This window comes from Acipenser ruthenus, chromosome 7 (assembly GCF_902713425.1).
Source record: "Acipenser ruthenus chromosome 7, fAciRut3.2 maternal haplotype, whole genome shotgun sequence".
NCBI classification, from domain to species: Eukaryota; Metazoa; Chordata; class Actinopteri; order Acipenseriformes; family Acipenseridae; genus Acipenser; species Acipenser ruthenus.
The window spans coordinates 68,521,382-68,546,555 of record NC_081195.1 but is presented as its reverse complement, the minus strand read 5'-3'; the positions used below and the strand labels follow the sequence as shown (position 1 = coordinate 68,546,555).

General features: G+C 40.7%; 1 protein-coding gene across 3 annotated transcripts in view; it reads right to left on the bottom strand.

The window, feature by feature from the left end:
* Window positions 1-2,253: 2,253 nt before the first annotated feature.
* LOC117414825 (protein shisa-like-1a) overlaps window positions 2,254-25,174 on the bottom strand; it is a 104,340-nt gene continuing 81,419 nt past the window's right edge. For 2 of the 3 annotated variants that reach the window (XM_059027748.1, XM_059027747.1), the window contains exon 4: window positions 12,764-13,058. In XM_059027748.1, coding sequence (XP_058883731.1) covers window positions 12,764-13,058 — 295 coding nt within the window. Of the gene's footprint in view, window positions 5,655-12,763; window positions 13,059-25,174 lie in introns of those variants that run through there. The other variant, XM_059027750.1, reaches the window with a different exon arrangement.

Below are 25,174 nucleotides of genomic sequence, written 5' to 3'. Positions count from 1 at the left end.
TCTCCTCCATTCCAGCCACATTCTCACTTGCCTGGGATTCAGAGACCAATTTACATGCATTCTGAAGGCAAGGAAATATGAATGATCCAGTCCAAGTTGTACTGTATTCTAGCACACGGTGTGTTTGGTAAATTCCTGGAGGGCCATTCCACTCCAGGTTTAACAGGTAAAATTGTATAATGAACTACTTCAGGGTCTGGATCAGGGGTGTCAAAATCCTGTCCTTGAGGGTCGCAGGGTCTTCTGGTTTTCATTCCAACTTAAGCTCTCAATTAACATCATTGATCTAATTATTTGTTCAATTTGACATATTTATTATTTTTCAAGGTCTTTTAGTTGCTGGTTTTAAAAATGCACTTGATTCAAGGTACACTACCTATGAAACATTTTGAGGCCTGAAGAGAAGTGTTAAATGTGTCCAGTTAATCAAATAATTAGACCAATTAAGTAACTGAGAGCTGGGGTGGAACGAAAGCCAGAAGACACTGCGGCCCACCAGGAGCTGAGTTTGACACCCCTGGTTTGGACGGATGTTTAATTGGTTCCATTAAACAATTTGGAACAGGTTTGGAACAAAGACCAGGACCACCCCTGAACCAATTGAATTGTGCGGATAGGCTTTCCAGCTGCCACTGCCCTGCAGCTGTGACACTATTAATCATGATGACTTGTAATATAATTGCAAGCTCCTCAAATAGAAAATGTTCCGGTTGAGGCCGCTGCATGCAATGTATTAGTGAACATCTTTATTACATTATCCGGAAAGACGGTATCAATCAAAGCAATTAGTCCTTTTTAAAATGAATTAGGCGAAGAAATGACAGTTTTGCGTTGCTGTGTATATTTATAGCAGAAGCATTATCAGAAGAGGTTTCCAGGGTGAGGCTGCCAGTGCTGTCATGGAGGTCTGCTTGGCTGGCTGCCTGTGAGATGTAATGGGTGCAGGGGAGGAACCGTGTTAAAGATTATCAGACTAATAGAAAATGGAGGGGATGGCTACAGCCTCATTCCTGAGTCTACACAAGTGAAAAAAAGAAAAAGCTGGATAATTTCAAGAAGTGAATAGATATTTAAACAGGGAGTTAGAAAGAACAATGTCAGGAGGATCAAATACACTTGACTAAGCTTTTCTTATTTGTTAGTTTCAGTAAAACAACCAACACAATGTCATTACTCTGTTTACTGTGTATGGTGTCAGTGTGTATGAGGGGCAGCTTGCTCTATCCAGGACACTCTTGGAAACAAGCTGTTGCAGCACAGGAGTCTGTCCAGATGACAGAAGTTTTAAATACAATCTCAATAAAGCAATGTCTCTTCAAGACCGGTCTCATGCTGGTTAAACAATAACAAATCAAACTGCGTCTATTCATTTTTTCTTTTTATATATTTTTTTCTAAGAGATAATGATTGCTTTTTGTGGTCCATTTTCAGTGCAGACGCGATGAATTGTTTTCCCCTTGCAACATCGGCAGTCACTTTGTGTCTGTCTTGATGTGTGTCCTCTTTTGTTTGCTGCTATGGCTTGTCTTTGTTTAAATGGCAATGCCTCTACCTTCCATCTCTGTCAGCAGTCCTTATCTTCCACACTCACCTGCTTTCATCCAGTCCAGGTGTTGCACAGCTTCTTTTACCTCATTCGCTGATATTGACCTCCCATTATGCCTCTGTCCCTTCAATAACAAAGAGACTGACGGCCCGCTTGACAGTTTTGCAAGGACCTGCCCAGGAATCGTTTGCCAGCATAAAATGCACATACTGTTAGCATACAATACCCTGGGATTATGAGAGAAACACTGAGCTGGTGGTGATGTTAAACATACAACACTTGTTGCTTCTAAAAAAATACTAGATATTTGAAAGTTAGTACGTGTGACGGGGAACCCCTTGAAAACATTGAGGTTTTGTCACAATGACAAGGGCTGGATTGATTTAACTCACAGCTGGTGGGCTGATGTCACAGTGGGCTCACATAGTCATTCTGTGAGAACTGGAAGCTGATTAGCTGACGGTACTGAATCATTTGATGTCCCACAAAGCACCGGGTAAAGAAATAGCAATTGATCCATTTTATATCCCTTGTCCTCTCTCTTTTCATCAGGGTAGGCCAGTCACAGTTTACTAACAACAGATAAAAGGTGATCAAGAACGTTTTCTTGATGAGAGAGAGAGAGAGAGAGAGAGAGAGAGAGAGAGAGAGAGAGAGAGAGAGAGCGAGAGAGAGAGAGACTCCAAGCATTTAAACACAATGGAAAAGATATATAGTTTATTTTTCCATGTTGTAACGATACAAAGGTAACAAGTGCAATTACAATTAAACTCAAACTGTACATTCTATCTAGTAATAAAACATATAGAGTATTAGACTTGTATTAACAATGTATCCGGAACATGTACAGTAGCAGCCACTACAAAGCTACTGGGTACAGGTGTAGATCAGCTGTAAGGCAACTGTTAGCAATGCAACTTCCTTATCAATATCAATACAGTGCGCCCCCACTCTTAGTATAAGCATTACAATATACTACATGTACAGTATAGCCATGAAGAGCAACAGGGACTTTAGATTCAAGGAAAGGAGCATGTTTAAAGTTGAAAATTGCACATTTTTACACGTCAATGAGGAACGGTGGTAATTTACAAGTGATGGGCTCCTTTCCCTCTGTGTGTTTGTTATCAAGTGAGACTGGTAGGTGTATATCAGCATTGTACGCACATACTATGCTTCTGAGCTCAACAATAAATACACTTAAAAGTAGCATCTATAGCGTGTGTGTGTGTGTGTGTGCATGCTTGTGCTTTTCTGTGTGTTTGCAAGGTGTGCACCAATAGGAGTGCTCCTTTACATAGGACACAATGAAGTTGATTGGTTAACCTACTGTATAGAGCCCTGGAATAAACCACAGCTGGATTTTGACCTGAGCATTTTACAGCATCAGGGATTCCACCAGGATTGCATCAGCCAGTTCAATTCTGTATAACCACAAACAGGTGGCTGATGCAATGCAGGGATTTCCCCCAGTGCTGTAAAATGCTCTAAACAGAATCCAGCTGTAACTTATCAGGGTATAGGCTAATCAAATCAAGCTACAGGCACATAAACGCTACAACTCGGAGGGGTTTGCCTGCCGTTTAAGCTATGTACTCGCAAGACAACAGAAGGCAACATGCATGAGAAATATTTCACTGACAGCATGGATGCCCTTGATACAGCATAAATTACTGCAGTTTCTTGGATTCCTTTGAATTATCCCTTTGTCACCAGGCACTGCTACAGTATGCATATCTAAGACACTGTGCTGGAAGCAGGGTTAGACAAGTTAAAAGATTTCAGGAATTCTCATTACATTACATCTCATTTATTTATCTTTTTCAGTGGCCCTTGCATACACTTTTTCTATGATGATGTAGCCTGCAGCTCTGCACACACATTTCTGATTATTATTTATCCACAGGGTCCTCCGGCAGTAACAGCAGCTTGTGCTTAAGCTTGATCTTTTCCACCTAATAAATCAGCTTTGCACTACACCATGATGAAAGCCCCCACCTGTGCATGCATGAACAGCTCCAGCTATTGGAAATTGCTCTTAATTAGGACTTGCCTTCTCTGCCTGGGATTGGAACTATAGACTGTGAAAGATTCCCTGATCTTAAATGCACACAGCAGGTGTGCAGGTGAGAAAAACTTTTGTCTTGCATGTTGCTGAAAGCGTCTTGACCAGTCAGGGTACAGTATCTTTTACCAGGCTGTAACTGAGCTCAGATCATTCTCTCATTAAAAAAATAACAGCATTCGGACATCACGGTCCAAAATGTTTGCAAACCTGACCAACAGCACGTGATGAGTGACAAGCCCACTGAAAACGACTTGTGCAATCCCTCATACCTTGCTTTGCTTTGCTATGCCCTCGGGTGTACAATCGCCACACCCTCTGGTGCAAGAATCAAATACAAAGACAATAAATCTATAGTCAACTACAGTACGAGGCACCACCCCAGTCTTTATTTAGTCATTTTTCCTCCTAACAAGCAGGGGCAAATGTGACATCTTGTGCAAGGTATTAATGTAAAGAGATCTGTGGATTGGAGCTGTGCATTGGAAATGAACTATATGTTACTATATGTATGTTGTCAGTATAACCACTGTATCATCACTAATAACAGTTTTACAGACAGGGGGGGAAGCACACAGTTTGCTTCATCACATTCCTCTTAAACACCACTAGCTTGCTCAGAGATGCAGAGCTACACTGACTCTCCAGGGAGCATGCTCTGGCAGAGTGTGTAACACCAAGAAAATCAGACAATGAATTTCTCTTTGGAAAATAACCTTTTGCAAGTATTAGTATCAAGGAAGTTTGCATCTCCCTTTACAACAGAGCTTTTTCAAGTTGCATTAAGCTTGCTAACTGAGTGCAGAGGAGGCTGCAGCATTACATTTACTGATTGAGCAAACAATCCCAAACACCTCCCTTCAGGAGGTTGCTTACACCTCCTTCGGCTCCACTCAGGGTTCACCTGGTGCCCAGATGCTGCTCTGCATTTTTTTTCTAAAATGGTAAAATAAAGTTTGCATGTTGGAGCGTTTGAAATAAGATAGCTGTATATGCAAAACTCACTGAATATATCTAAAGTTGAGAGCAACTGCGAGTTATATTTTCCCTTACCTTGTGTATAGAATTGCTGATCAGCCATAAGGAATAGGCCAGGCTGCTGTGTTATGAAGGACACATTACAAAATTCATATTAATAATACTTGCTTAGTTACTGCATCTGGAAAGCTGGATTGAAAGCTGCCATAGAACAGGAAAGTAACACAGGTGCTGTATTTCTTGATTGACTGCAATAACAGTGTAATTAACAATGGTGTCTGCTCTAACATGGTAACTACTCCTGCAAGGCTAGGCCCAATCACATCATTCCTCAAACCCGAGTCTGAAGACTTTCTCTAAAGGACTTTATGTTTGCGAATGCATGGGAATACGAAGCACGGCTCTTCTTGATTGTCTACTTTGGTAATGCTGGCTGTTAGTGTTCTTCTTTAACAACCCTGGGTAAATAATGTCATGTTTAATCAGGAGTCTGGGTATAGTGACGTATATCTACCCAACTCCAATTTTCAAATCATTCATATGGCGTAGGATTTGACTAAAAAATTATGTCATGGATAAATACTGCTCACATTAATCTATAAATAAATACAGTTCACATTAATCTATAAATAAATACAAATTAAACTAAATGGATGTGTGGGAGTGCAATTTTAAAATAAAATATTGTTGATGTGTGACAGAGTTTGTGTTTCATGGCCTGATTGCAGAAGTAGCTTCTTCTATAAATACCCACAGAACAGGCGTTTGCAGCCTCTACACTCTAACGCTGCTTGTCTTGTCTGAGATGGGGCACAGCTTCAATAAGACCACACGATGGAAACAGCGCACAGGTATGTCATCTACACAAACTCTACTGCTTACACACCACATTCACACTGATTACAGGTTACACTCGCGACGCTGTCGTCACTGTAGTCCAGTGGACGTCTCCACTGGCATCTACAAGCTGTAGCTTCTTCTAACCTCCTTCACTGCTTTCCACTCGACACACAGGCATCCTAGAACTGCTTTTGTTGTCAATTTTCATCGCTGTGCTTCGTCTTTCTGCAAAACAAACAAAACAAAAGTGAACGCTGTAGTTTTGAGCTTTGCAGACCCAGTGATGGGAGGTGTTCAGAGCACTTAGTAACATTCTGTGTTGACACATAACATGCTGTTATAACAGTAAACATTGATGAAGAATCCCTCAAAGTCTGTACATCTAACAATATACTCTCACTCTAAATCAAGTCAATATACGTATGCCCTTTGAAGGATAAACATAACACCCTGTGAAACATGGACACTGTACAGTACGCTCTTTTAAGAAACGCTCAGGGAAGGCTGTATCAAATGTAGGTAAACGACTTCAGCGGCACAGTGTTATGATCCCTTTAATAAATATCACTTATTAAGCCCCGCCCTTTAGATTGTTCAGGACTGGCTGGTGCAGTTCCTCTCAGTCTGAGAGAGCGAGAGTTTAGTGAAGCATTGCAGTGATACTGCTCCCAGGTAAGGACGGTGGAGAAGGTGAAACAACAGCTGGACTGTAACACCTTGTTAGGTTGACGTTTAAGCACAACATGTATGTTGCATGAAACCAGAAAAAAATGCTGAACTATATGTATGCACATGAATGTTACAATCGTAAGTCTGTTATTATACTGGGAATCGGCAGGCCTACCCTTGCACCTCCAGCCACAGAAAAGACAGCTTGCAACAGATTCAGCAGCATACCTGCTAGTTGAGTACATGATGGACACAGAACACAGACACCCTCACCATCTGCCCACAGAGGTGCCAAGGATCGCTAGGGTTTGCATTGCTATCAATTAAGACTTGCCATATGGTCTTTCTTGTACATCTCATTAGAAATGCCTGCGATATGAAACTTCACACTCTTATTCAAGGGACAGTAATGACATGGGCATCTCCCCTTTACAGTGTTTGTTTAATGCCTTCATCAAGCAGGCAGGTAGGTAAACTGGATGACAGGTTCAGACAGCAAAGGCATGTCTACGCACATACACATTGCACGTGTTTTTTTGTACATTTAATTAGAAATTTGTGAAACTGAACATCTCAAGCGATATTAATGCCATGGGAATCTCCCGCTTTCACCCAATTCAGAAATAAAGAAGGAGCTTTATCAGGGGTGCCAAAAACACACATAAATGTCTGTCACACTTTATATTAAGTGTCTCTAATTACTTGAATTCACATATTAATTACCTAGGAAATACATGTGTACTTACACACAATTACAATGTTATTGTGCATACTTGCATACTTAACATGTCTTTTTGCACAATATACTGTATGTAAGTGCACAATTGTATCAGGAAAGGGTTAGAGTTAGAGTTAGGGTAGGGTTAGGGTTATATCGTGCAAAAAGATTTACACATTCATTACACACATACAGTAGGCTGACTGGGACTGAATTTATTTAATCTAGAACAAAGCAGGGTTAAAGGAGACTTGAGTGAAGTTTTTACATATCCTAAAAGAGAGCTGGACCACAGAACAGCACTTTTGTGCTGAAATATCAGGATCCATTAAAAACCAGTTAGACAAAGAACTGGGATCAATCAGCTAGTGGGAGCTGTGCGAGCACTGGTGTGCTGGATGGCCTCCTCTTGTTAGTTACCACCTCATGTTCCTACTGTAATTCTGATGATTTCCAAAGTAACACATGGCTTTGGTGACAGTACAGCAGTACAGCCGTCACTGCAGAACAGCCCTGTGGGGTTATCAAGGGTTTAAGAGCTATTTCTGTGTACATCTTATCAGTACCAGCAGTCTTATCACAGGCCCATCTAACAATAGGAAATACATGGATTTTAAACCCTTGCATTCTTGTATTAATGGCCCTGTCCAAAAGCTTGTCATTCAATTTCACGTTTCTTATAGTAATCCAGTGATTCAGTATAACATATTCAGTAAAACAAGTAACACTTAGTTCCTGAGGTAACAAGCCCACTGTCCAGCACTATAACCAAAAACCATCTTCCCTGTTTTTTACTAATCTGGGTACAAGAGAGAGAGGATATTCCAGTAGCTGTAAGACTCCCCAAGCTCCCTCCACCGCCCTCCAGTGTACAGCTTGCTGCTGACAGTGCAACTTACGAATAATCAGTAGAAGCCATGTTTAGTCTAATGAGGGGATTTACAGACATCCGCAGTTTTAATTTCAACACACAGGATAAAATGTGGGAGATGTTTCATCCTCAGGAGAGATTCAAAGCAGCTACAGTAAATAACCTGGCCGCACCTCGTGGGGCAATAAAGCCTGTGGTTTCACTGGTAGTGCTAACTGTGCACTGTAGAGAACTATCACAAGAACATCATTCTCCAAATCAAGAACCATAACCCTAACCCTAACCCTAACTGTGCACTGTAGAGAACTATCACAAGAACATCATTCTCCAAATCAAGAAACCTAACCCTAACCCTAACTGTGCACTGTAGAGAACTATCACAAGAACATCATTCTCCAAATCAAGAACCCTAACCCTAACCCTAACCCTAACTGTGCACTGTAGAGAACTATCACAAGAATGTCATTCTCCAAATCAAGAACCCTAACCCTAACCCTAACCCTAACTGTGCACTGTAGAGAACTATCACAAGAACATCATTCTCCAAATCAAGAAACCTAACCCTAACCCTAACCCTAACTCTAACCCTAACCCTAACCCTAACTGTGCACTGTAGAGAACTATCACGAGAACATCATTCTTCAAATCAAGAAACCTAACCCTAACCCTAACCCTAACTGTGCACTGTAGAGAACTATCACAAAGACATCATTCTCCAAATCAAGAACCATAACCCTAACCCTAACCCTAACTATGCACTGTAGAGAACTATCACAAGGACATCATTCTCCAAATCAAGAACCATTCATAGGCAAAGAAAGAAAGAACGAAAGAACGAAAGAACGAAAGAACGAAAGAAAGAAAGAAAGACAGACGGAGTAGTATTTTCACTGCCAGATTCTCAAAGCTATTTACTCCAAACTGTCACAACATTATTTCTGGAAGATAAATGCTACATACACAATTGTAAATCAAATAAGACTTGAGATTTATTTTAAGCCCCCTAAATAAAATGCCTGAGTTGTTTATTTATGGACGATTTGAAGTACAAAGCTTTGAGTATCTAGCCCGATGTGTTAACAAGGGATTTTTTATGGGGGAATGACTTTATAAACAACATAAAATGAAATGGCTAAGGGTGTGGTAGGCTTTGTAAAACAAGCCCAAAACAATTTGAATGCCAAAATGGATTTCCGTTTCCCTGTGAAAATTCCCCAAATAGACATATTTTGTATCACTTAAAAAACAATACAGCAAACGTTTGCCTTATTGCTGCACCACATGTACCTGCTACACTGCATTTAGTTTCATATGTTTGAGAGGCAAATGCAGCTTCATGATTTTCCCAGGAGGAATGAAAGTAAACCATTATGTAAATCCTATAATCAGTCATCCTGACATCCTGACCCTGCAACATTTTACAGAGCACAGGCCTTCTTTTTGTAGCTCCCTCGCCCTCAGGGACACGTTCATCACATTGTCAATAACCCAGTTTATTGTCCATATTGTCCAAGGGCCTTGAGAAGTTCAGCCGAGTAAATAAAATAGTCCAGATGCTTCTATAGGTACCCTGATCGGTGTGATATCATTCACTGCACCTAACCCTAACCCTGATCGGTGTGATATCATTCACTGCACCTAACCCTAACCATGATCGGTGTGATATCATTCACTGCACCTAACCCTAACCCTGATCGGTGTGATATCATTCACTGCACCTAACCCTAACCCTGATCGGTGTGATAACATTCACTGCACCTAACCCTAACCCTGATCGGTGTGATATCATTCACTGCACCTAACCCTAAGCCTGATCGGTGTGATATCATTCACTGCACCTAACCCTAACCCTGATCGGTGTGATATCATTCACTGCACCTAACCCTAACCCTGATCGGTGTGATATCATTCACTGCACCTAACCCTAACCCTGATCGGTGTGATATCATTCACTGCACCTAACCCTAACCCTGATCGGTGTGATATCATTCACTGCACCTAACCCTAACCCTGATCGGTGTGATATCATTCACTGCACCTAACCCTAACCCTGATCGGTGTGATATCATTCACTGCACCTAACCCTAACCCTGATCGGTGTGATATCATTCACTGCACCTAACCCTAACCCTGATCGGTGTGATATCATTCACTGCACCTAACCCTAATCCTGATCGGTGTGATATCATTCACTGCACCTAACCCTAACCCTGATCGGTGTGATATCATTCACTGCACCTAACCCTAACCCTGATCGGTGTGATATCATTCACTGCACCTAACCCTAACCCTGATCGGTGTGATATCATTCACTGCACCTAACCCTAACCCTGATCGGTGTGATATCATTCACTGCACCTAACCCTAATCCTGATCGGTGTGATATCATTCACTGCACCTAACCCTAACCCTGATCGGTGTGATATCATTCACTGCACCTAACCCTAACCCTGATCTGTGTGATATCATTCACTGCACCTAACCCTAACCCTGATCGGTGTGATAACATTCACTGCACCTAACCCTAACCCTGATCGGTGTGATATCATTCACTGCACCTAACCCTAACCCTGATCGGTGTGATATCATTCACTGCACCTAACCCTAACCCTAACCCTAACCCTAACCTGCAAGCGCAGGGGAGGCAATTTACACTAGTAAATATTTACTATTATTTTGATTTTATATTTCATGGATAACTAACTGTAAGCTAAAAGACACATCCACCAGCTCAGATTAACTGCTAGCCTGCAGTTTTGGCATTAAACCCTCTTAAAAAATAAATGAATCAATAAAACTGCATGTCAAAGGCTTTTACACTCACACAATGACAAAATATAGTTGCCTGTACAATACTGTTTAACTCTAAACACAGATGCTGGTCTTTGGTTTCAAAACCACAGCATCTGGCTTTTTGGATTAAAGGACGTTGTCAGATTCCCCTGTGCAGTGGCCTTGTCATCCCGGGGTTACAGTTCATCTCGCGTTGACAAGATTATTTTGGACATTCAATTTGTTTTTCATTCGCTGGTTTTCACTTTGCCTTTGATTTGTGACAGCTGATTAAGATACGTTGGAAATGCAGCCGTTTCATTTGTCTCTTTTAATTGCATGGCAGACTTTACTGAAATGAATGTGATAATAAAAAACAGGCAACTCCAATATAAACTACCCTGCAATGAGTAACAATACTGGTTGAAAAACACGTGATTCAGTAATACAGTGGACATCACACAGCGTACTGCTGTCATAGAAAATGGAGGTGTTGGGATGTTATTGTACATTACGTGACAAGTGAAATATACCTGCCATTCACTTTCATTGGGATTCTAAGAGGACACAGTACTGTTTGATTAACAAACATCACTATGGATCCATGGATATACACAATAAGCGCATATGGAAAACAAGAGTAGTGAGGGAAGTATGCACGACTGTACAATAGTATTCACTGTTTGAATGAGCAGTGAGTGAAGTATGCATGATTATACAATAGCATTAACTGCAAAAAAAATTAAATAAAAATGCAGTCTTTTAATCTAGTTGCATTTTCCCCCAATTCACAGTTTCATCAGAGAACTGCACAACTGTATTCACACGCATGTGCTAAACAAATTCTACACAGAGCTCTGCTCTCTGCCACAGGTAAGTCACATCTACCTCCATTCTGCCAGTCTGGCTGCGTGTATACCTGCCTGGCATCACATGAGCCATGTTGGCAAAGGCAATCTGAGACAATGAAGATCAAACAGATTCCACGGTAATGCTTTCAGTATTCATGGTGGAATTCCCTGTAATACAGCCCACCCTGCCACAGCTGCTTCAGAACACATGAGGTGCAGCTATATCAAGACAACCAGCTGCATGTAAATCCAGCCTGAAATCCAGGATTCATAATGATCACATTCCCATATGGGCTGTATTAATTTAGGGTATTGCCAGCTGGTCTATCTAATGGTCTTGCACGTTAATGTTGTACAGTATGGTTTGTTAAATAAAAAGCCGCCACTGCTGTTCCTCACTTTCTTACTTTAATGTCATTGAACCTGTTAAGGTTTTTTTAGCATTTCTTAATATAGCAATATTGAGCGTTTAATAGTTAGGGATGATAGTAGAACAAATCATGAGACAGGGTTCCTTTAGCATGTTAAATAAATCCTCTCACAGCAGGGGATTCAACTGTGAAGAACACTGCATTGCACCACACAGGGGTTTGTAGAACTCTACAATAAGAATGCTGCAGATACCCTTATAAAATTATTTTTTGCATAATATTTTTGCAGTTTTCCCATGGTTATGCCACGTTTGTTTATTAATATGGTTACCTTATTTGCTTCACCAGAATCCTCTTATATAATAATGATGAGCCTGGAAATGATAAACAGGGTATAACGCATTGGAGAAATTGCATTTTCACTTGGCAGTCCCTCTGTCCTCGCATGCTTCCTCTGTCACCCCGCTTACAGTACTGTACCTCAGGCCAACAATAACAAGTGATATTTACACACACAGCCTCCGAATCCTCCAGAGCTGCATGAATCATTAAAGAGCCAGGAGAGCGCAGGGTTGCATTAGAGACACACTGGAACAAACACTGAAATCAGGAGAGCGCAGGGTTGCATTAGAGACACACTGGAACAAACATTGAAATCAGGAGAGCGCAGGGTTGCAAATTCTCCTGAAGCCCTGGTTTTCAGCTCCAGTCCCCATTCTGCTGGCATTTCAAATGAAATAACAGAGTAAAGTATTCTCCGAGGTGTCCTTTCCACAGGTCACGCCTTCTATTAACCAGGAGCTCGTTACCAGGATTTACTAAGGGCACTCTGCATTGTGCTTTTTATCTGTTTCCCAGCAACAATTGCTAATAATAATGAATATAGGTTGCAGTTAAAGTTAGAGGAGGGGTAAGGTAATACAATGAAAAAAAAACGCGTAATAAAGTATGGATGGTAAAGCATACATAAGTTTAGTAAATGGTTGTAAATGATGTGTAGGATAACCATGTGAAAGGTGTGGGAAACCTGCAAAATGTATAAACGCTTGTAAGGGCCCTGCAGTGAAGTGTGAGGGGTGTGCTTACCAGGCTGTGGAACTCTGGAAGGACATGAGGGTGGGGCTCTGTGCTTCTGGCTTCAGGCTGTGCCTCGCCTGGGAGGCTTGGGGGGGCTGTGAGAGGGGCTGGCTGGACCCCTGGACCGGGCTGCTCCACTGGCTCTGCCCCTGCTTCAGCCACCGGCCCCCGAACCCCCACTTCACTAAGTAGTACCTGCACAGTTCATAGTTCATGGCAGAGTAGTACAGAAAGTCCAAGGCAAGCAACACCATGATGAAAAAGCCGTAGATCCACACTCCAACCAGGGCGCTGTAGTTACTAGAAAAGGGAAAACAAAACAAAAAAGGGGACAAGGTTTCAGAAACGCATGGTGGTGGCTGGCAAAGTCTTTCTTCCAACCGTGTTCTAAACTTTAATTGAACCAATTAAGTCTCCATCCAGACCCATTAGTGGTTCACTATCTCATTTTACCTGTAAAACCTGGAGTGGAATAGCCCTCCAGGACCAGGATTGGACACCCCTGCTTTAGGCCAAAATGTCTTTTCACCAAAATGTACTATTTTTTTTTTTGTGAAAAAAAACAAGACTGTTAATGATATATAACTAGTAACAAACAATGTACTAGAGACACCATTTTGAATCCTTCAATGAATATTTTGACTTTTGAATTACTTGTAAGATACTTTTGGTGCTAGGTCCTCTCTTTGTGTTCAAAGAAACCAAGGATATGAACTCCATCCCCCACCCCACTGCAGGGAACAGCTACCTGGTGTGAACTGGATGAAGCTCAAGGCAGTCTGGTGAGTCACTGGCCATGTCATTCCACTGGTGTGCCATATGGCGAATGAAAGTAAGAGTCCCTGCCCATACTGACGATAGAGACTTGCTGTCTGTGTTGCTTTGTGTCAGGAGTGGCAATTGTTTACATGACAGAATGTATATGATTAAATGGCTCTAGATGTTTATTTTGGATTACAAATTGAACAGATTTGTGTAAACTAGCGCACACAGTTTGTTTCCCAAGACAGGCTAGATTTTAAAGATGAGATGGGAAGGCTGTGCTCCTCAGACAGAGCACTCACAAGCAGGATCATTGTAAATCATAGTTGTACTACAGTAACCTGAAGAGGTCAGATTCAATGATACACCATTGTTGTTCTGCAATGTAATCCACTGCTGTGAAGAGCCAAACTGTGGGATTTCAAAGGATTACAAGAGAGGAAGCAATCCTGAGAGAATGCATGTGCTGTTTGGTACAGGCTTGCACAGGACTGGTATGGGAAACAGCTTATCGATTTCATGAGAGGGAAATCATTTATCCCAGACTTGTGCTTCTTGAAGTTACATGTTAAGGATTAGAGAGTTGCCTTGGATTTAAATTAAAGGCCACAGATTCTACCAGCCTCTCTAATATACAAGGATTCATTCCCCTCACAACATGACCTGGTCTGTGCCCTGATTGAAGCATCTTAAATAGAGAACAGAGTTTTGCCACTAGCTTGGGATGCTGCTCTGATCTTTGGTTCCTCATTATATTTCACAGAACCGTGCATTCTCTTCAGGAGCTGGAATCACTGTAACTGAATCGTACACGTATCTTTAATTAAGAACCGTGCATTCTCTTCAGGAGCTGGAATCACTGTAACTGAATCGTACACGTATCTTTAATTAAGAACCGTGCATTCTCTTCAGGAGCTGGAATTACTGTAGCTGAATCGTACACGTATCTTTAATTAAGAACCGTGCATTCTCTTCAGGAGCTGGAATTACTGTAGCTGAATCGTACACGTATCTTTAATTAAGAACCGTGCATTCTCTTCAGGAGCTGGAATCACTGTAGCTGAATCGTACACGTATCTTTAATTAAGAAACGTGCATTCTCCTCAGGAGCTGGAATCACTGTAACTGAATCGTACACGTATCTTTAATTAAGAAACGTGCATTCTCTTCAGGAGCTGGAATTACTGTAGCTGAATCGTACGCGTATCTTTAATTAAGAAACGTGCATTCTCTTCAGGAGCTGGAATCACTGTAACTGAATCGTACACGTATCTTTAATTAAGAACCGTGCATTCTCTTCAGGAGCTGGAATCACTGTAGCTGAATCGTACGCGTATCTTTAATTAAGAAACGTGCATTCTCTTCAGGAGCTGGAATTACTGTAACTGAATCGTACACGTATCTTTAATTAAGAACCGTGCATTCTCTTCAGGAGCTGGAATTACTGTAGCTGAATCGTACGCGTATCTTTAATTAAGAAACGTGCATTCTCTTCAGGAGCTGGAATTACTGTAGCTGAATCGTACACGTATCTTTAATTAAGAACCGTGCATTCTCTGCAGGAGCTGGAATTACTGTAACTGAATCGTACACGTATCTTTAATTAAGAAACGTGCATTCTCTTCAGGAGCTGGAATCACTGTAACTGAATCGTACACGTATCTTTAATTAAGAACCGTGCATTCTCTTCAGGAGCTGGAATCACTGTAGCTGAATCGTACACGTATCTTTAATTAAGAAACGTGCATTCTCTTCAGGAGCTGGAATTACTGTAACTGAATCGTACACGTATCTTTAATTAAGAACCGTGCATTCTCTTCAGGAGCTGGAATTACTGTAGCTGAATCGTACGCGTATCTTTAATTAAGAAACGTGCATTCTCTTCAGGAGCTGGAATTACTGTAGCTGAATCGTACACGTATCTTTAATTAAGAACCGTGCATTCTCTTCAGGAGCTGGAATCACTGTAGCTGAATCGTACACGTATCTTTAATTAAGAAACGTGCATTCTCTTCAGGAGCTGGAATTACTGTAGCTGAATCGTACACGTATCTTTAATTAAGAAACGTGCATTCTCTTCAGGAGCTGGAATCACTGTAACTGAATCGTACACGTATCTTTAATTAAGAACCGTGCATTCTCTTCAGGAGCTGGAATCACTGTAACTGAATCGTACACGTATCTTTAATTAAGAACCGTGCATTCTCTTCAGGAGCTGGAATTACTGTAGCTGAATCGTACACGTATCTTTAATTAAGAACCGTGCATTCTCTTCAGGAGCTGGAATTACTGTAGCTGAATCGTACACGTATCTTTAATTAAGAACCGTGCATTCTCTTCAGGAGCTGGAATCACTGTAGCTGAATCGTACACGTATCTTTAATTAAGAAACGTGCATTCTCTTCAGGAGCTGGAATTACTGTAGCTGAATCGTACACGTATCTTTAATTAAGAACCGTGCATTCTCTTCAGGAGCTGGAATTACTGTAACTGAATCGTACACGTATCTTTAATTAAGAACCGTGCATTCTCTTCAGGAGCTGGAATTACTGTAGCTGAATCGTACGCGTATCTTTAATTAAGAAACGTGCATTCTCTTCAGGAGCTGGAATTACTGTAGCTGAATCGTACACGTATCTTTAATTAAGAAACGTGCATTCTCTTCAGGAGCTGGAATTACTGTAGCTGAATCATATGTGTATCTTTAATTAAGAACCGTGCATTCTCTTCAGGAGCTGGAATCACTGTAACTGAATCGTACACGTATCTTTAATTAAGAACCGTGCATTCTCTTCAGGAGCTGGAATCACTGTAACTGAATCGTACACGTATCTTTAATTAAGAACCGTGCATTCTCTTCAGGAGCTGGAATCACTGTAACTGAATCGTACACGTATCTTTAATTAAGAACCGTGCATTCTCTTCAGGAGCTGGAATTACTGTAACTGAATCGTACACGTATCTTTAATTAAGAACCGTGCATTCTCTTCAGGAGCTGGAATCACTGTAACTGAATCGTACACGTATCTTTAATTAAGAACCGTGCATTCTCTTCAGGAGCTGGAATTACTGTAACTGAATCGTACGCGTATCTTTAATTAAGAAACGTGCATTCTCTTCAGGAGCTGGAATTACTGTAGCTGAATCGTACACGTATCTTTAATTAAGAACCGTGCATTCTCTTCAGGAGCTGGAATCACTGTAACTGAATCGTACACGTATCTTTAATTAAGAACCGTGCATTCTCTTCAGGAGCTGGAATTACTGTAGCTGAATCGTACACGTATCTTTAATTAAGAACCGTGCATTCTCTTCAGGAGCTGGAATTACTGTAGCTGAATCGTACACGTATCTTTAATTAAGAACCGTGCATTCTCTTCAGGAGCTGGAATTACTGTAACTGAATCGTACACGTATCTTTAATTAAGAACCGTGCATTCTCTTCAGGAGCTGGAATCACTGTAACTGAATCGTACACGTATCTTTAATTAAGAAACGTGCATTCTCTTCAGGAGCTGGAATTACTGTAACTGAATCGTACACGTATCTTTAATTAAGAACCGTGCATTCTCTTCAGGAGCTGGAATCACTGTAACTGAATCGTACACGTATCTTTAATTAAGAACCGTGCATTCTCTTCAGGAGCTGGAATTACTGTAGCTGAATCGTACACGTATCTTTAATTAAGAACCGTGCATTCTCTTCAGGAGCTGGAATCACTGTAACTGAATCGTACACGTATCTTTAATTAAGAACCGTGCATTCTCTTCAGGAGCTGGAATCACTGTAACTGAATCGTACACGTATCTTTAATTAAGAACCGTGCATTCTCTTCAGGAGCTGGAATCACTGTAGCTGAATCGTACACGTATCTTTAATTAAGAACCGTGCATTCTCTTCAGGAGCTGGAATCACTGTAACTGAATCGTACACGTATCTTTAATTAAGAACCGTGCATTCTCTTCAGGAGCTGGAATTACTGTAGCTGAATCGTACACGTATCTTTAATTAAGAACCGTGCATTCTCTTCAGGAGCTGGAATTACTGTAGCTGAATCGTACACGTATCTTTAATTAAGAACCGTGCATTCTCTTCAGGAGCTGGAATCACTGTAACTGAATCGTACACGTATCTTTAATTAAGAAACGTGCATTCTCTTCAGGAGCTGGAATTACTGTAGCTGAATCGTACGCGTATCTTTAATTAAGAAACGTGCATTCTCTTCAGGAGCTGGAATTACTGTAGCTGAATCGTACACGTATCTTTAATTAAGAAACGTGCATTCTCTTCAGGAGCTGGAATTACTGTAGCTGAATCGTACACGTATCTTTAATTAAGAAACGTGCATTCTCTTCAGGAGCTGGAATTACTGTAGCTGAATCGTACGCGTATCTTTAATTAAGAAACGTGCATTCTCTTCAGGAGCTGGAATCACTGTAACTGAATCGTACGCGTATCTTTAATTAAGAACCGTGCATTCTCTTCAGGAGCTGGAATCACTGTAACTGAATCGTACGCGTATCTTTAATTAAGAACCGTGCATTCTCTTCAGGAGCTGGAATCACTGTAACTGAATCGTACGCGTATCTTTAATTAAGAAACGTGCATTCTCTTCAGGAGCTGGAATTACTGTAGCTGAATCGTACACGTATCTTTAATTAAGAAACGTGCATTCTCTTCAGGAGCTGGAATTACTGTAGCTGAATCGTACACGTATCTTTAATTAAGAACCGTGCATTCTCTTCAGGAGCTGGAATCACTGTAACTGAATCGTACGCGTATCTTTAATTAAGAACCGTGCATTCTCTTCAGGAGCTGGAATTACTGTAACTGAATCGTACACGTATCTTTAATTAAGAACCGTGCATTCTCTTCAGGAGCTGGAATCACTGTAACTGAATCGTACACGTATCTTTAATTAAGAAACGTGCATTCTCTTCAGGAGCTGGAATTACTGTAACTGAATCGTACACGTATCTTTAATTAAGAACCGTGCATTCTCTTCAGGAGCTGGAATTACTGTAGCTGAATCGTACACGTATCTTTAATTAAGAACCGTGCATTCTCTTCAGGAGCTGGAATTACTGTAGCTGAATCGTACGCGTATCTTTAATTAAGAAACGTGCATTCTCTTCAGGAGCTGGAATCACTGTAGCTGAATCGTACACGTATCTTTAATTAAGAACCGTGCATTCTCTTCAGGAGCTGGAATTACTGTAGCTGAATCGTACACGTATCTTTAATTAAGAACCGTGCATTCTCTTCAGGAGCTGGAATTACTGTAGCTGAATCGTACACGTATCTTTAATTAAGAACCGTGCATTCTCTTCAGGAGCTGGAATTACTGTAACTGAATCGTACACGTATCTTTAATTAAGAACCGTGCATTCTCTTCAGGAGCTGGAATCACTGTAACTGAATCGTACACGTATCTTTAATTAAGAACCGTGCATTCTCTTCAGGAGCTGGAATCACTGTAGCTGAATCGTACGCGTATCTTTAATTAAGAACCGTGCATTCTCTTCAGGAGCTGGAATCACTGTAACTGAATCGTACACGTATCTTTAATTAAGAAACGTGCATTCTCTTCAGGAGCTGGAATCACTGTAACTGAATCGTACACGTATCTTTAATTAAGAACCGTGCATTCTCTTCAGGAGCTGGAATTACTGTAGCTGAATCGTACACGTATCTTTAATTAAGAACCGTGCATTCTCTTCAGGAGCTGGAATTACTGTAGCTGAATCGTACACGTATCTTTAATTAAGAACCGTGCATTCTCTTCAGGAGCTGGAATTACTGTAGCTGAATCGTACACGTATCTTTAATTAAGAACCGTGCATTCTCTTCAGGAGCTGGAATTACTGTAGCTGAATCGTACACGTATCTTTAATTAAGAACCGTGCATTCTCTTCAGGAGCTGGAATTACTGTAGCTGAATCGTACACGTATCTTTAATTAAGAACCGTGCATTCTCTTCAGGAGCTGGAATCACTGTAGCTGAATCGTACACGTATCTTTAATTAAGAAACGTGCATTCTCTTCAGGAGCTGGAATCACTGTAACTGAATCGTACACGTATCTTTAATTAAGAACCGTGCATTCTCTTCAGGAGCTGGAATCACTGTAACTGAATCGTACACGTATCTTTAATTAAGAACCGTGCATTCTCTTCAGGAGCTGGAATTACTGTAGCTGAATCGTACGCGTATCTTTAATTAAGAAACGTGCATTCTCTTCAGGAGCTGGAATTACTGTAACTGAATCGTACACGTATCTTTAATTAAGAACCGTGCATTCTCTTCAGGAGCTGGAATTACTGTAGCTGAATCGTACGCGTATCTTTAATTAAGAACCGTGCATTCTCTTCAGGAGCTGGAATTACTGTAGCTGAATCGTACACGTATCTTTAATTAAGAAACGTGCATTCTCTTCAGGAGCTGGAATCACTGTAACTGAATCGTACACGTATCTTTAATTAAGAACCGTGCATTCTCTTCAGGAGCTGGAATCACTTTAACTGAATCGTACACGTATCTTTAATTAAGAACCGTGCATTCTCTTCAGGAGCTGGAATCACTGTAACTGAATCGTACACGTATCTTTAATTAAGAAACGTGCATTCTCTTCAGGAGCTGGAATTACTGTAGCTGAATCGTACACGTATCTTTAATTAAGAAACGTGCATTCTCTTCAGGAGCTGGAATTACTGTAACTGAATCGTACACGTATCTTTAATTAAGAACCGTGCATTCTCTTCAGGAGCTGGAATCACTGTAGCTGAATCGTACGCGTATCTTTAATTAAGAACTGTGCATTCTCTTCAGGAGCTGGAATCACTGTAACTGAATCATATGTGTATCTTTAATTAAGAACCGTGCATTCTCTTCAGGAGCTGGAATCACTGTAACTGAATCGTACACGTATCTTTAATTAAGAACCGTGCATTCTCTTCAGGAGCTGGAATCACTGTAACTGAATCGTACACGTATCTTTAATTAAGAAACGTGCATTCTCTTCAGGAGCTGGAATCACTGTAACTGAATCGTACACGTATCTTTAATTAAGAACCGTGCATTCTCTTCAGGAGCTGGAATCACTGTAACTGAATCGTACACGTATCTTTAATTAAGAACCGTGCATTCTCTTCAGGAGCTGGAATTACTGTAGCTGAATCGTACACGTATCTTTAATTAAGAACCGTGCATTCTCTTCAGGAGCTGGAATTACTGTAGCTGAATCGTACACGTATCTTTAATTAAGAACCGTGCATTCTCTTCAGGAGCTGGAATTACTGTAGCTGAATCGTACACGTATCTTTAATTAAGAAACGTGCATTCTCTTCAGGAGCTGGAATCACTGTAACTGAATCGTACACGTATCTTTAATTAAGAACCGTGCATTCTCTTCAGGAGCTGGAATTACTGTAGCTGAATCGTACACGTATCTTTAATTAAGAACCGTGCATTCTCTTCAGGAGCTGGAATCACTGTAGCTGAATCGTACACGTATCTTTAATTAAGAACCGTGCATTCTCTTCAGGAGCTGGAATTACTGTAGCTGAATCGTACGCGTATCTTTAATTAAGAAACGTGCATTCTCTTCAGGAGCTGGAATTACTGTAGCTGAATCGTACACGTATCTTTAATTAAGAACCGTGCATTCTCTTCAGGAGCTGGAATTACTGTAGCTGAATCGTACACGTATCTTTAATTAAGAACCGTGCATTCTCTTCAGGAGCTGGAATTACTGTAGCTGAATCGTACACGTATCTTTAATTAAGAACCGTGCATTCTCTTCAGGAGCTGGAATTACTGTAACTGAATCGTACACGTATCTTTAATTAAGAACCGTGCATTCTCTTCAGGAGCTGGAATCACTGTAACTGAATCGTACACGTATCTTTAATTAAGAACCGTGCATTCTCTTCAGGAGCTGGAATCACTGTAGCTGAATCGTACGCGTATCTTTAATTAAGAACCGTGCATTCTCTTCAGGAGCTGGAATCACTGTAACTGAATCGTACACGTATCTTTAATTAAGAAACGTGCATTCTCTTCAGGAGCTGGAATCACTGTAACTGAATCGTACACGTATCTTTAATTAAGAACCGTGCATTCTCTTCAGGAGCTGGAATTACTGTAGCTGAATCGTACACGTATCTTTAATTAAGAACCGTGCATTCTCTTCAGGAGCTGGAATTACTGTAGCTGAATCGTACACGTATCTTTAATTAAGAACCGTGCATTCTCTTCAGGAGCTGGAATTACTGTAGCTGAATCGTACACGTATCTTTAATTAAGAACCGTGCATTCTCTTCAGGAGCTGGAATTACTGTAGCTGAATCGTACACGTATCTTTAATTAAGAACCGTGCATTCTCTTCAGGAGCTGGAATCACTGTAGCTGAATCGTACACGTATCTTTAATTAAGAAACGTGCATTCTCTTCAGGAGCTGGAATCACTGTAGCTGAATCGTACACGTATCTTTAATTAAGAAACGTGCATTCTCTTCAGGAGCTGGAATCACTGTAACTGAATCGTACACGTATCTTTAATTAAGAACCGTGCATTCTCTTCAGGAGCTGGAATCACTGTAACTGAATCGTACACGTATCTTTAATTAAGAACCGTGCATTCTCTTCAGGAGCTGGAATTACTGTAGCTGAATCGTACGCGTATCTTTAATTAAGAAACGTGCATTCTCTTCAGGAGCTGGAATTACTGTAACTGAATCGTACACGTATCTTTAATTAAGAACCGTGCATTCTCTTCAGGAGCTGGAATTACTGTAGCTGAATCGTACACGTATCTTTAATTAAGAACCGTGCATTCTCTTCAGGAGCTGGAATTACTGTAGCTGAATCGTACACGTATCTTTAATTAAGAACCGTGCATTCTCTTCAGGAGCTGGAATTACTGTAGCTGAATCGTACACGTATCTTTAATTAAGAACCGTGCATTCTCTTCAGGAGCTGGAATTACTGTAGCTGAATCGTACACGTATCTTTAATTAAGAACCGTGCATTCTCTTCAGGAGCTGGAATCACTGTAACTGAATCGTACACGTATCTTTAATTAAGAACCGTGCATTCTCTTCAGGAGCTGGAATTACTGTAGCTGAATCGTACGCGTATCTTTAATTAAGAAACGTGCATTCTCTTCAGGAGCTGGAATTACTGTAACTGAATCGTACACGTATCTTTAATTAAGAACCGTGCATTCTCTTCAGGAGCTGGAATTACTGTAGCTGAATCGTACGCGTATCTTTAATTAAGAACCGTGCATTCTCTTCAGGAGCTGGAATTACTGTAGCTGAATCGTACACGTATCTTTAATTAAGAAACGTGCATTCTCTTCAGGAGCTGGAATCACTGTAACTGAATCGTACACGTATCTTTAATTAAGAACCGTGCATTCTCTTCAGGAGCTGGAATCACTTTAACTGAATCGTACACGTATCTTTAATTAAGAACCGTGCATTCTCTTCAGGAGCTGGAATCACTGTAACTGAATCGTACACGTATCTTTAATTAAGAAACGTGCATTCTCTTCAGGAGCTGGAATTACTGTAGCTGAATCGTACACGTATCTTTAATTAAGAAACGTGCATTCTCTTCAGGAGCTGGAATTACTGTAACTGAATCGTACACGTATCTTTAATTAAGAACCGTGCATTCTCTTCAGGAGCTGGAATCACTGTAGCTGAATCGTACGCGTATCTTTAATTAAGAACCGTGCATTCTCTTCAGGAGCTGGAATCACTGTAACTGAATCATATGTGTATCTTTAATTAAGAACCGTGCATTCTCTTCAGGAGCTGGAATCACTGTAACTGAATCGTACACGTATCTTTAATTAAGAACCGTGCATTCTCTTCAGGAGCTGGAATCACTGTAACTGAATCGTACACGTATCTTTAATTAAGAAACGTGCATTCTCTTCAGGAGCTGGAATCACTGTAACTGAATCGTACACGTATCTTTAATTAAGAACCGTGCATTCTCTTCAGGAGCTGGAATCACTGTAACTGAATCGTACACGTATCTTTAATTAAGAACCGTGCATTCTCTTCAGGAGCTGGAATTACTGTAGCTGAATCGTACACGTATCTTTAATTAAGAACCGTGCATTCTCTTCAGGAGCTGGAATTACTGTAGCTGAATCGTACACGTATCTTTAATTAAGAACCGTGCATTCTCTTCAGGAGCTGGAATTACTGTAGCTGAATCGTACACGTATCTTTAATTAAGAAACGTGCATTCTCTTCAGGAGCTGGAATCACTGTAACTGAATCGTACACGTATCTTTAATTAAGAACCGTGCATTCTCTTCAGGAGCTGGAATTACTGTAGCTGAATCGTACACGTATCTTTAATTAAGAACCGTGCATTCTCTTCAGGAGCTGGAATCACTGTAGCTGAATCGTACACGTATCTTTAATTAAGAACCGTGCATTCTCTTCAGGAGCTGGAATTACTGTAACTGAATCGTACACGTATCTTTAATTAAGAACCGTGCATTCTCTTCAGGAGCTGGAATTACTGTAGCTGAATCGTACGCGTATCTTTAATTAAGAAACGTGCATTCTCTTCAGGAGCTGGAATTACTGTAGCTGAATCGTACACGTATCTTTAATTAAGAACCGTGCATTCTCTTCAGGAGCTGGAATTACTGTAACTGAATCGTACACGTATCTTTAATTAAGAACCGTGCATTCTCTTCAGGAGCTGGAATTACTGTAGCTGAATCGTACACGTATCTTTAATTAAGAACCGTGCATTCTCTTCAGGAGCTGGAATCACTGTAACTGAATCGTACGCGTATCTTTAATTAAGAACCGTGCATTCTCTTCAGGAGCTGGAATCACTGTAACTGAATCGTACACGTATCTTTAATTAAGAACCGTGCATTCTCTTCAGGAGCTGGAATTACTGTAGCTGAATCGTACGCGTATCTTTAATTAAGAAACGTGCATTCTCTTCAGGAGCTGGAATTACTGTAGCTGAATCGTACACGTATCTTTAATTAAGAACCGTGCATTCTCTGCAGGAGCTGGAATTACTGTAACTGAATCGTACACGTATCTTTAATTAAGAACCGTGCATTCTCTTCAGGAGCTGGAATCACTGTAACTGAATCGTACACGTATCTTTAATTAAGAACCGTGCATTCTCTTCAGGAGCTGGAATCACTGTAGCTGAATCGTACGCGTATCTTTAATTAAGAACCGTGCATTCTCTTCAGGAGCTGGAATCACTGTAACTGAATCGTACACGTATCTTTAATTAAGAAACGTGCATTCTCTTCAGGAGCTGGAATCACTGTAACTGAATCGTACACGTATCTTTAATTAAGAACCGTGCATTCTCTTCAGGAGCTGGAATTACTGTAGCTGAATCGTACACGTATCTTTAATTAAGAACCGTGCATTCTCTTCAGGAGCTGGAATTACTGTAGCTGAATCGTACACGTATCTTTAATTAAGAACCGTGCATTCTCTTCAGGAGCTGGAATTACTGTAGCTGAATCGTACACGTATCTTTAATTAAGAACCGTGCATTCTCTTCAGGAGCTGGAATTACTGTAGCTGAATCGTACACGTATCTTTAATTAAGAACCGTGCATTCTCTTCAGGAGCTGGAATTACTGTA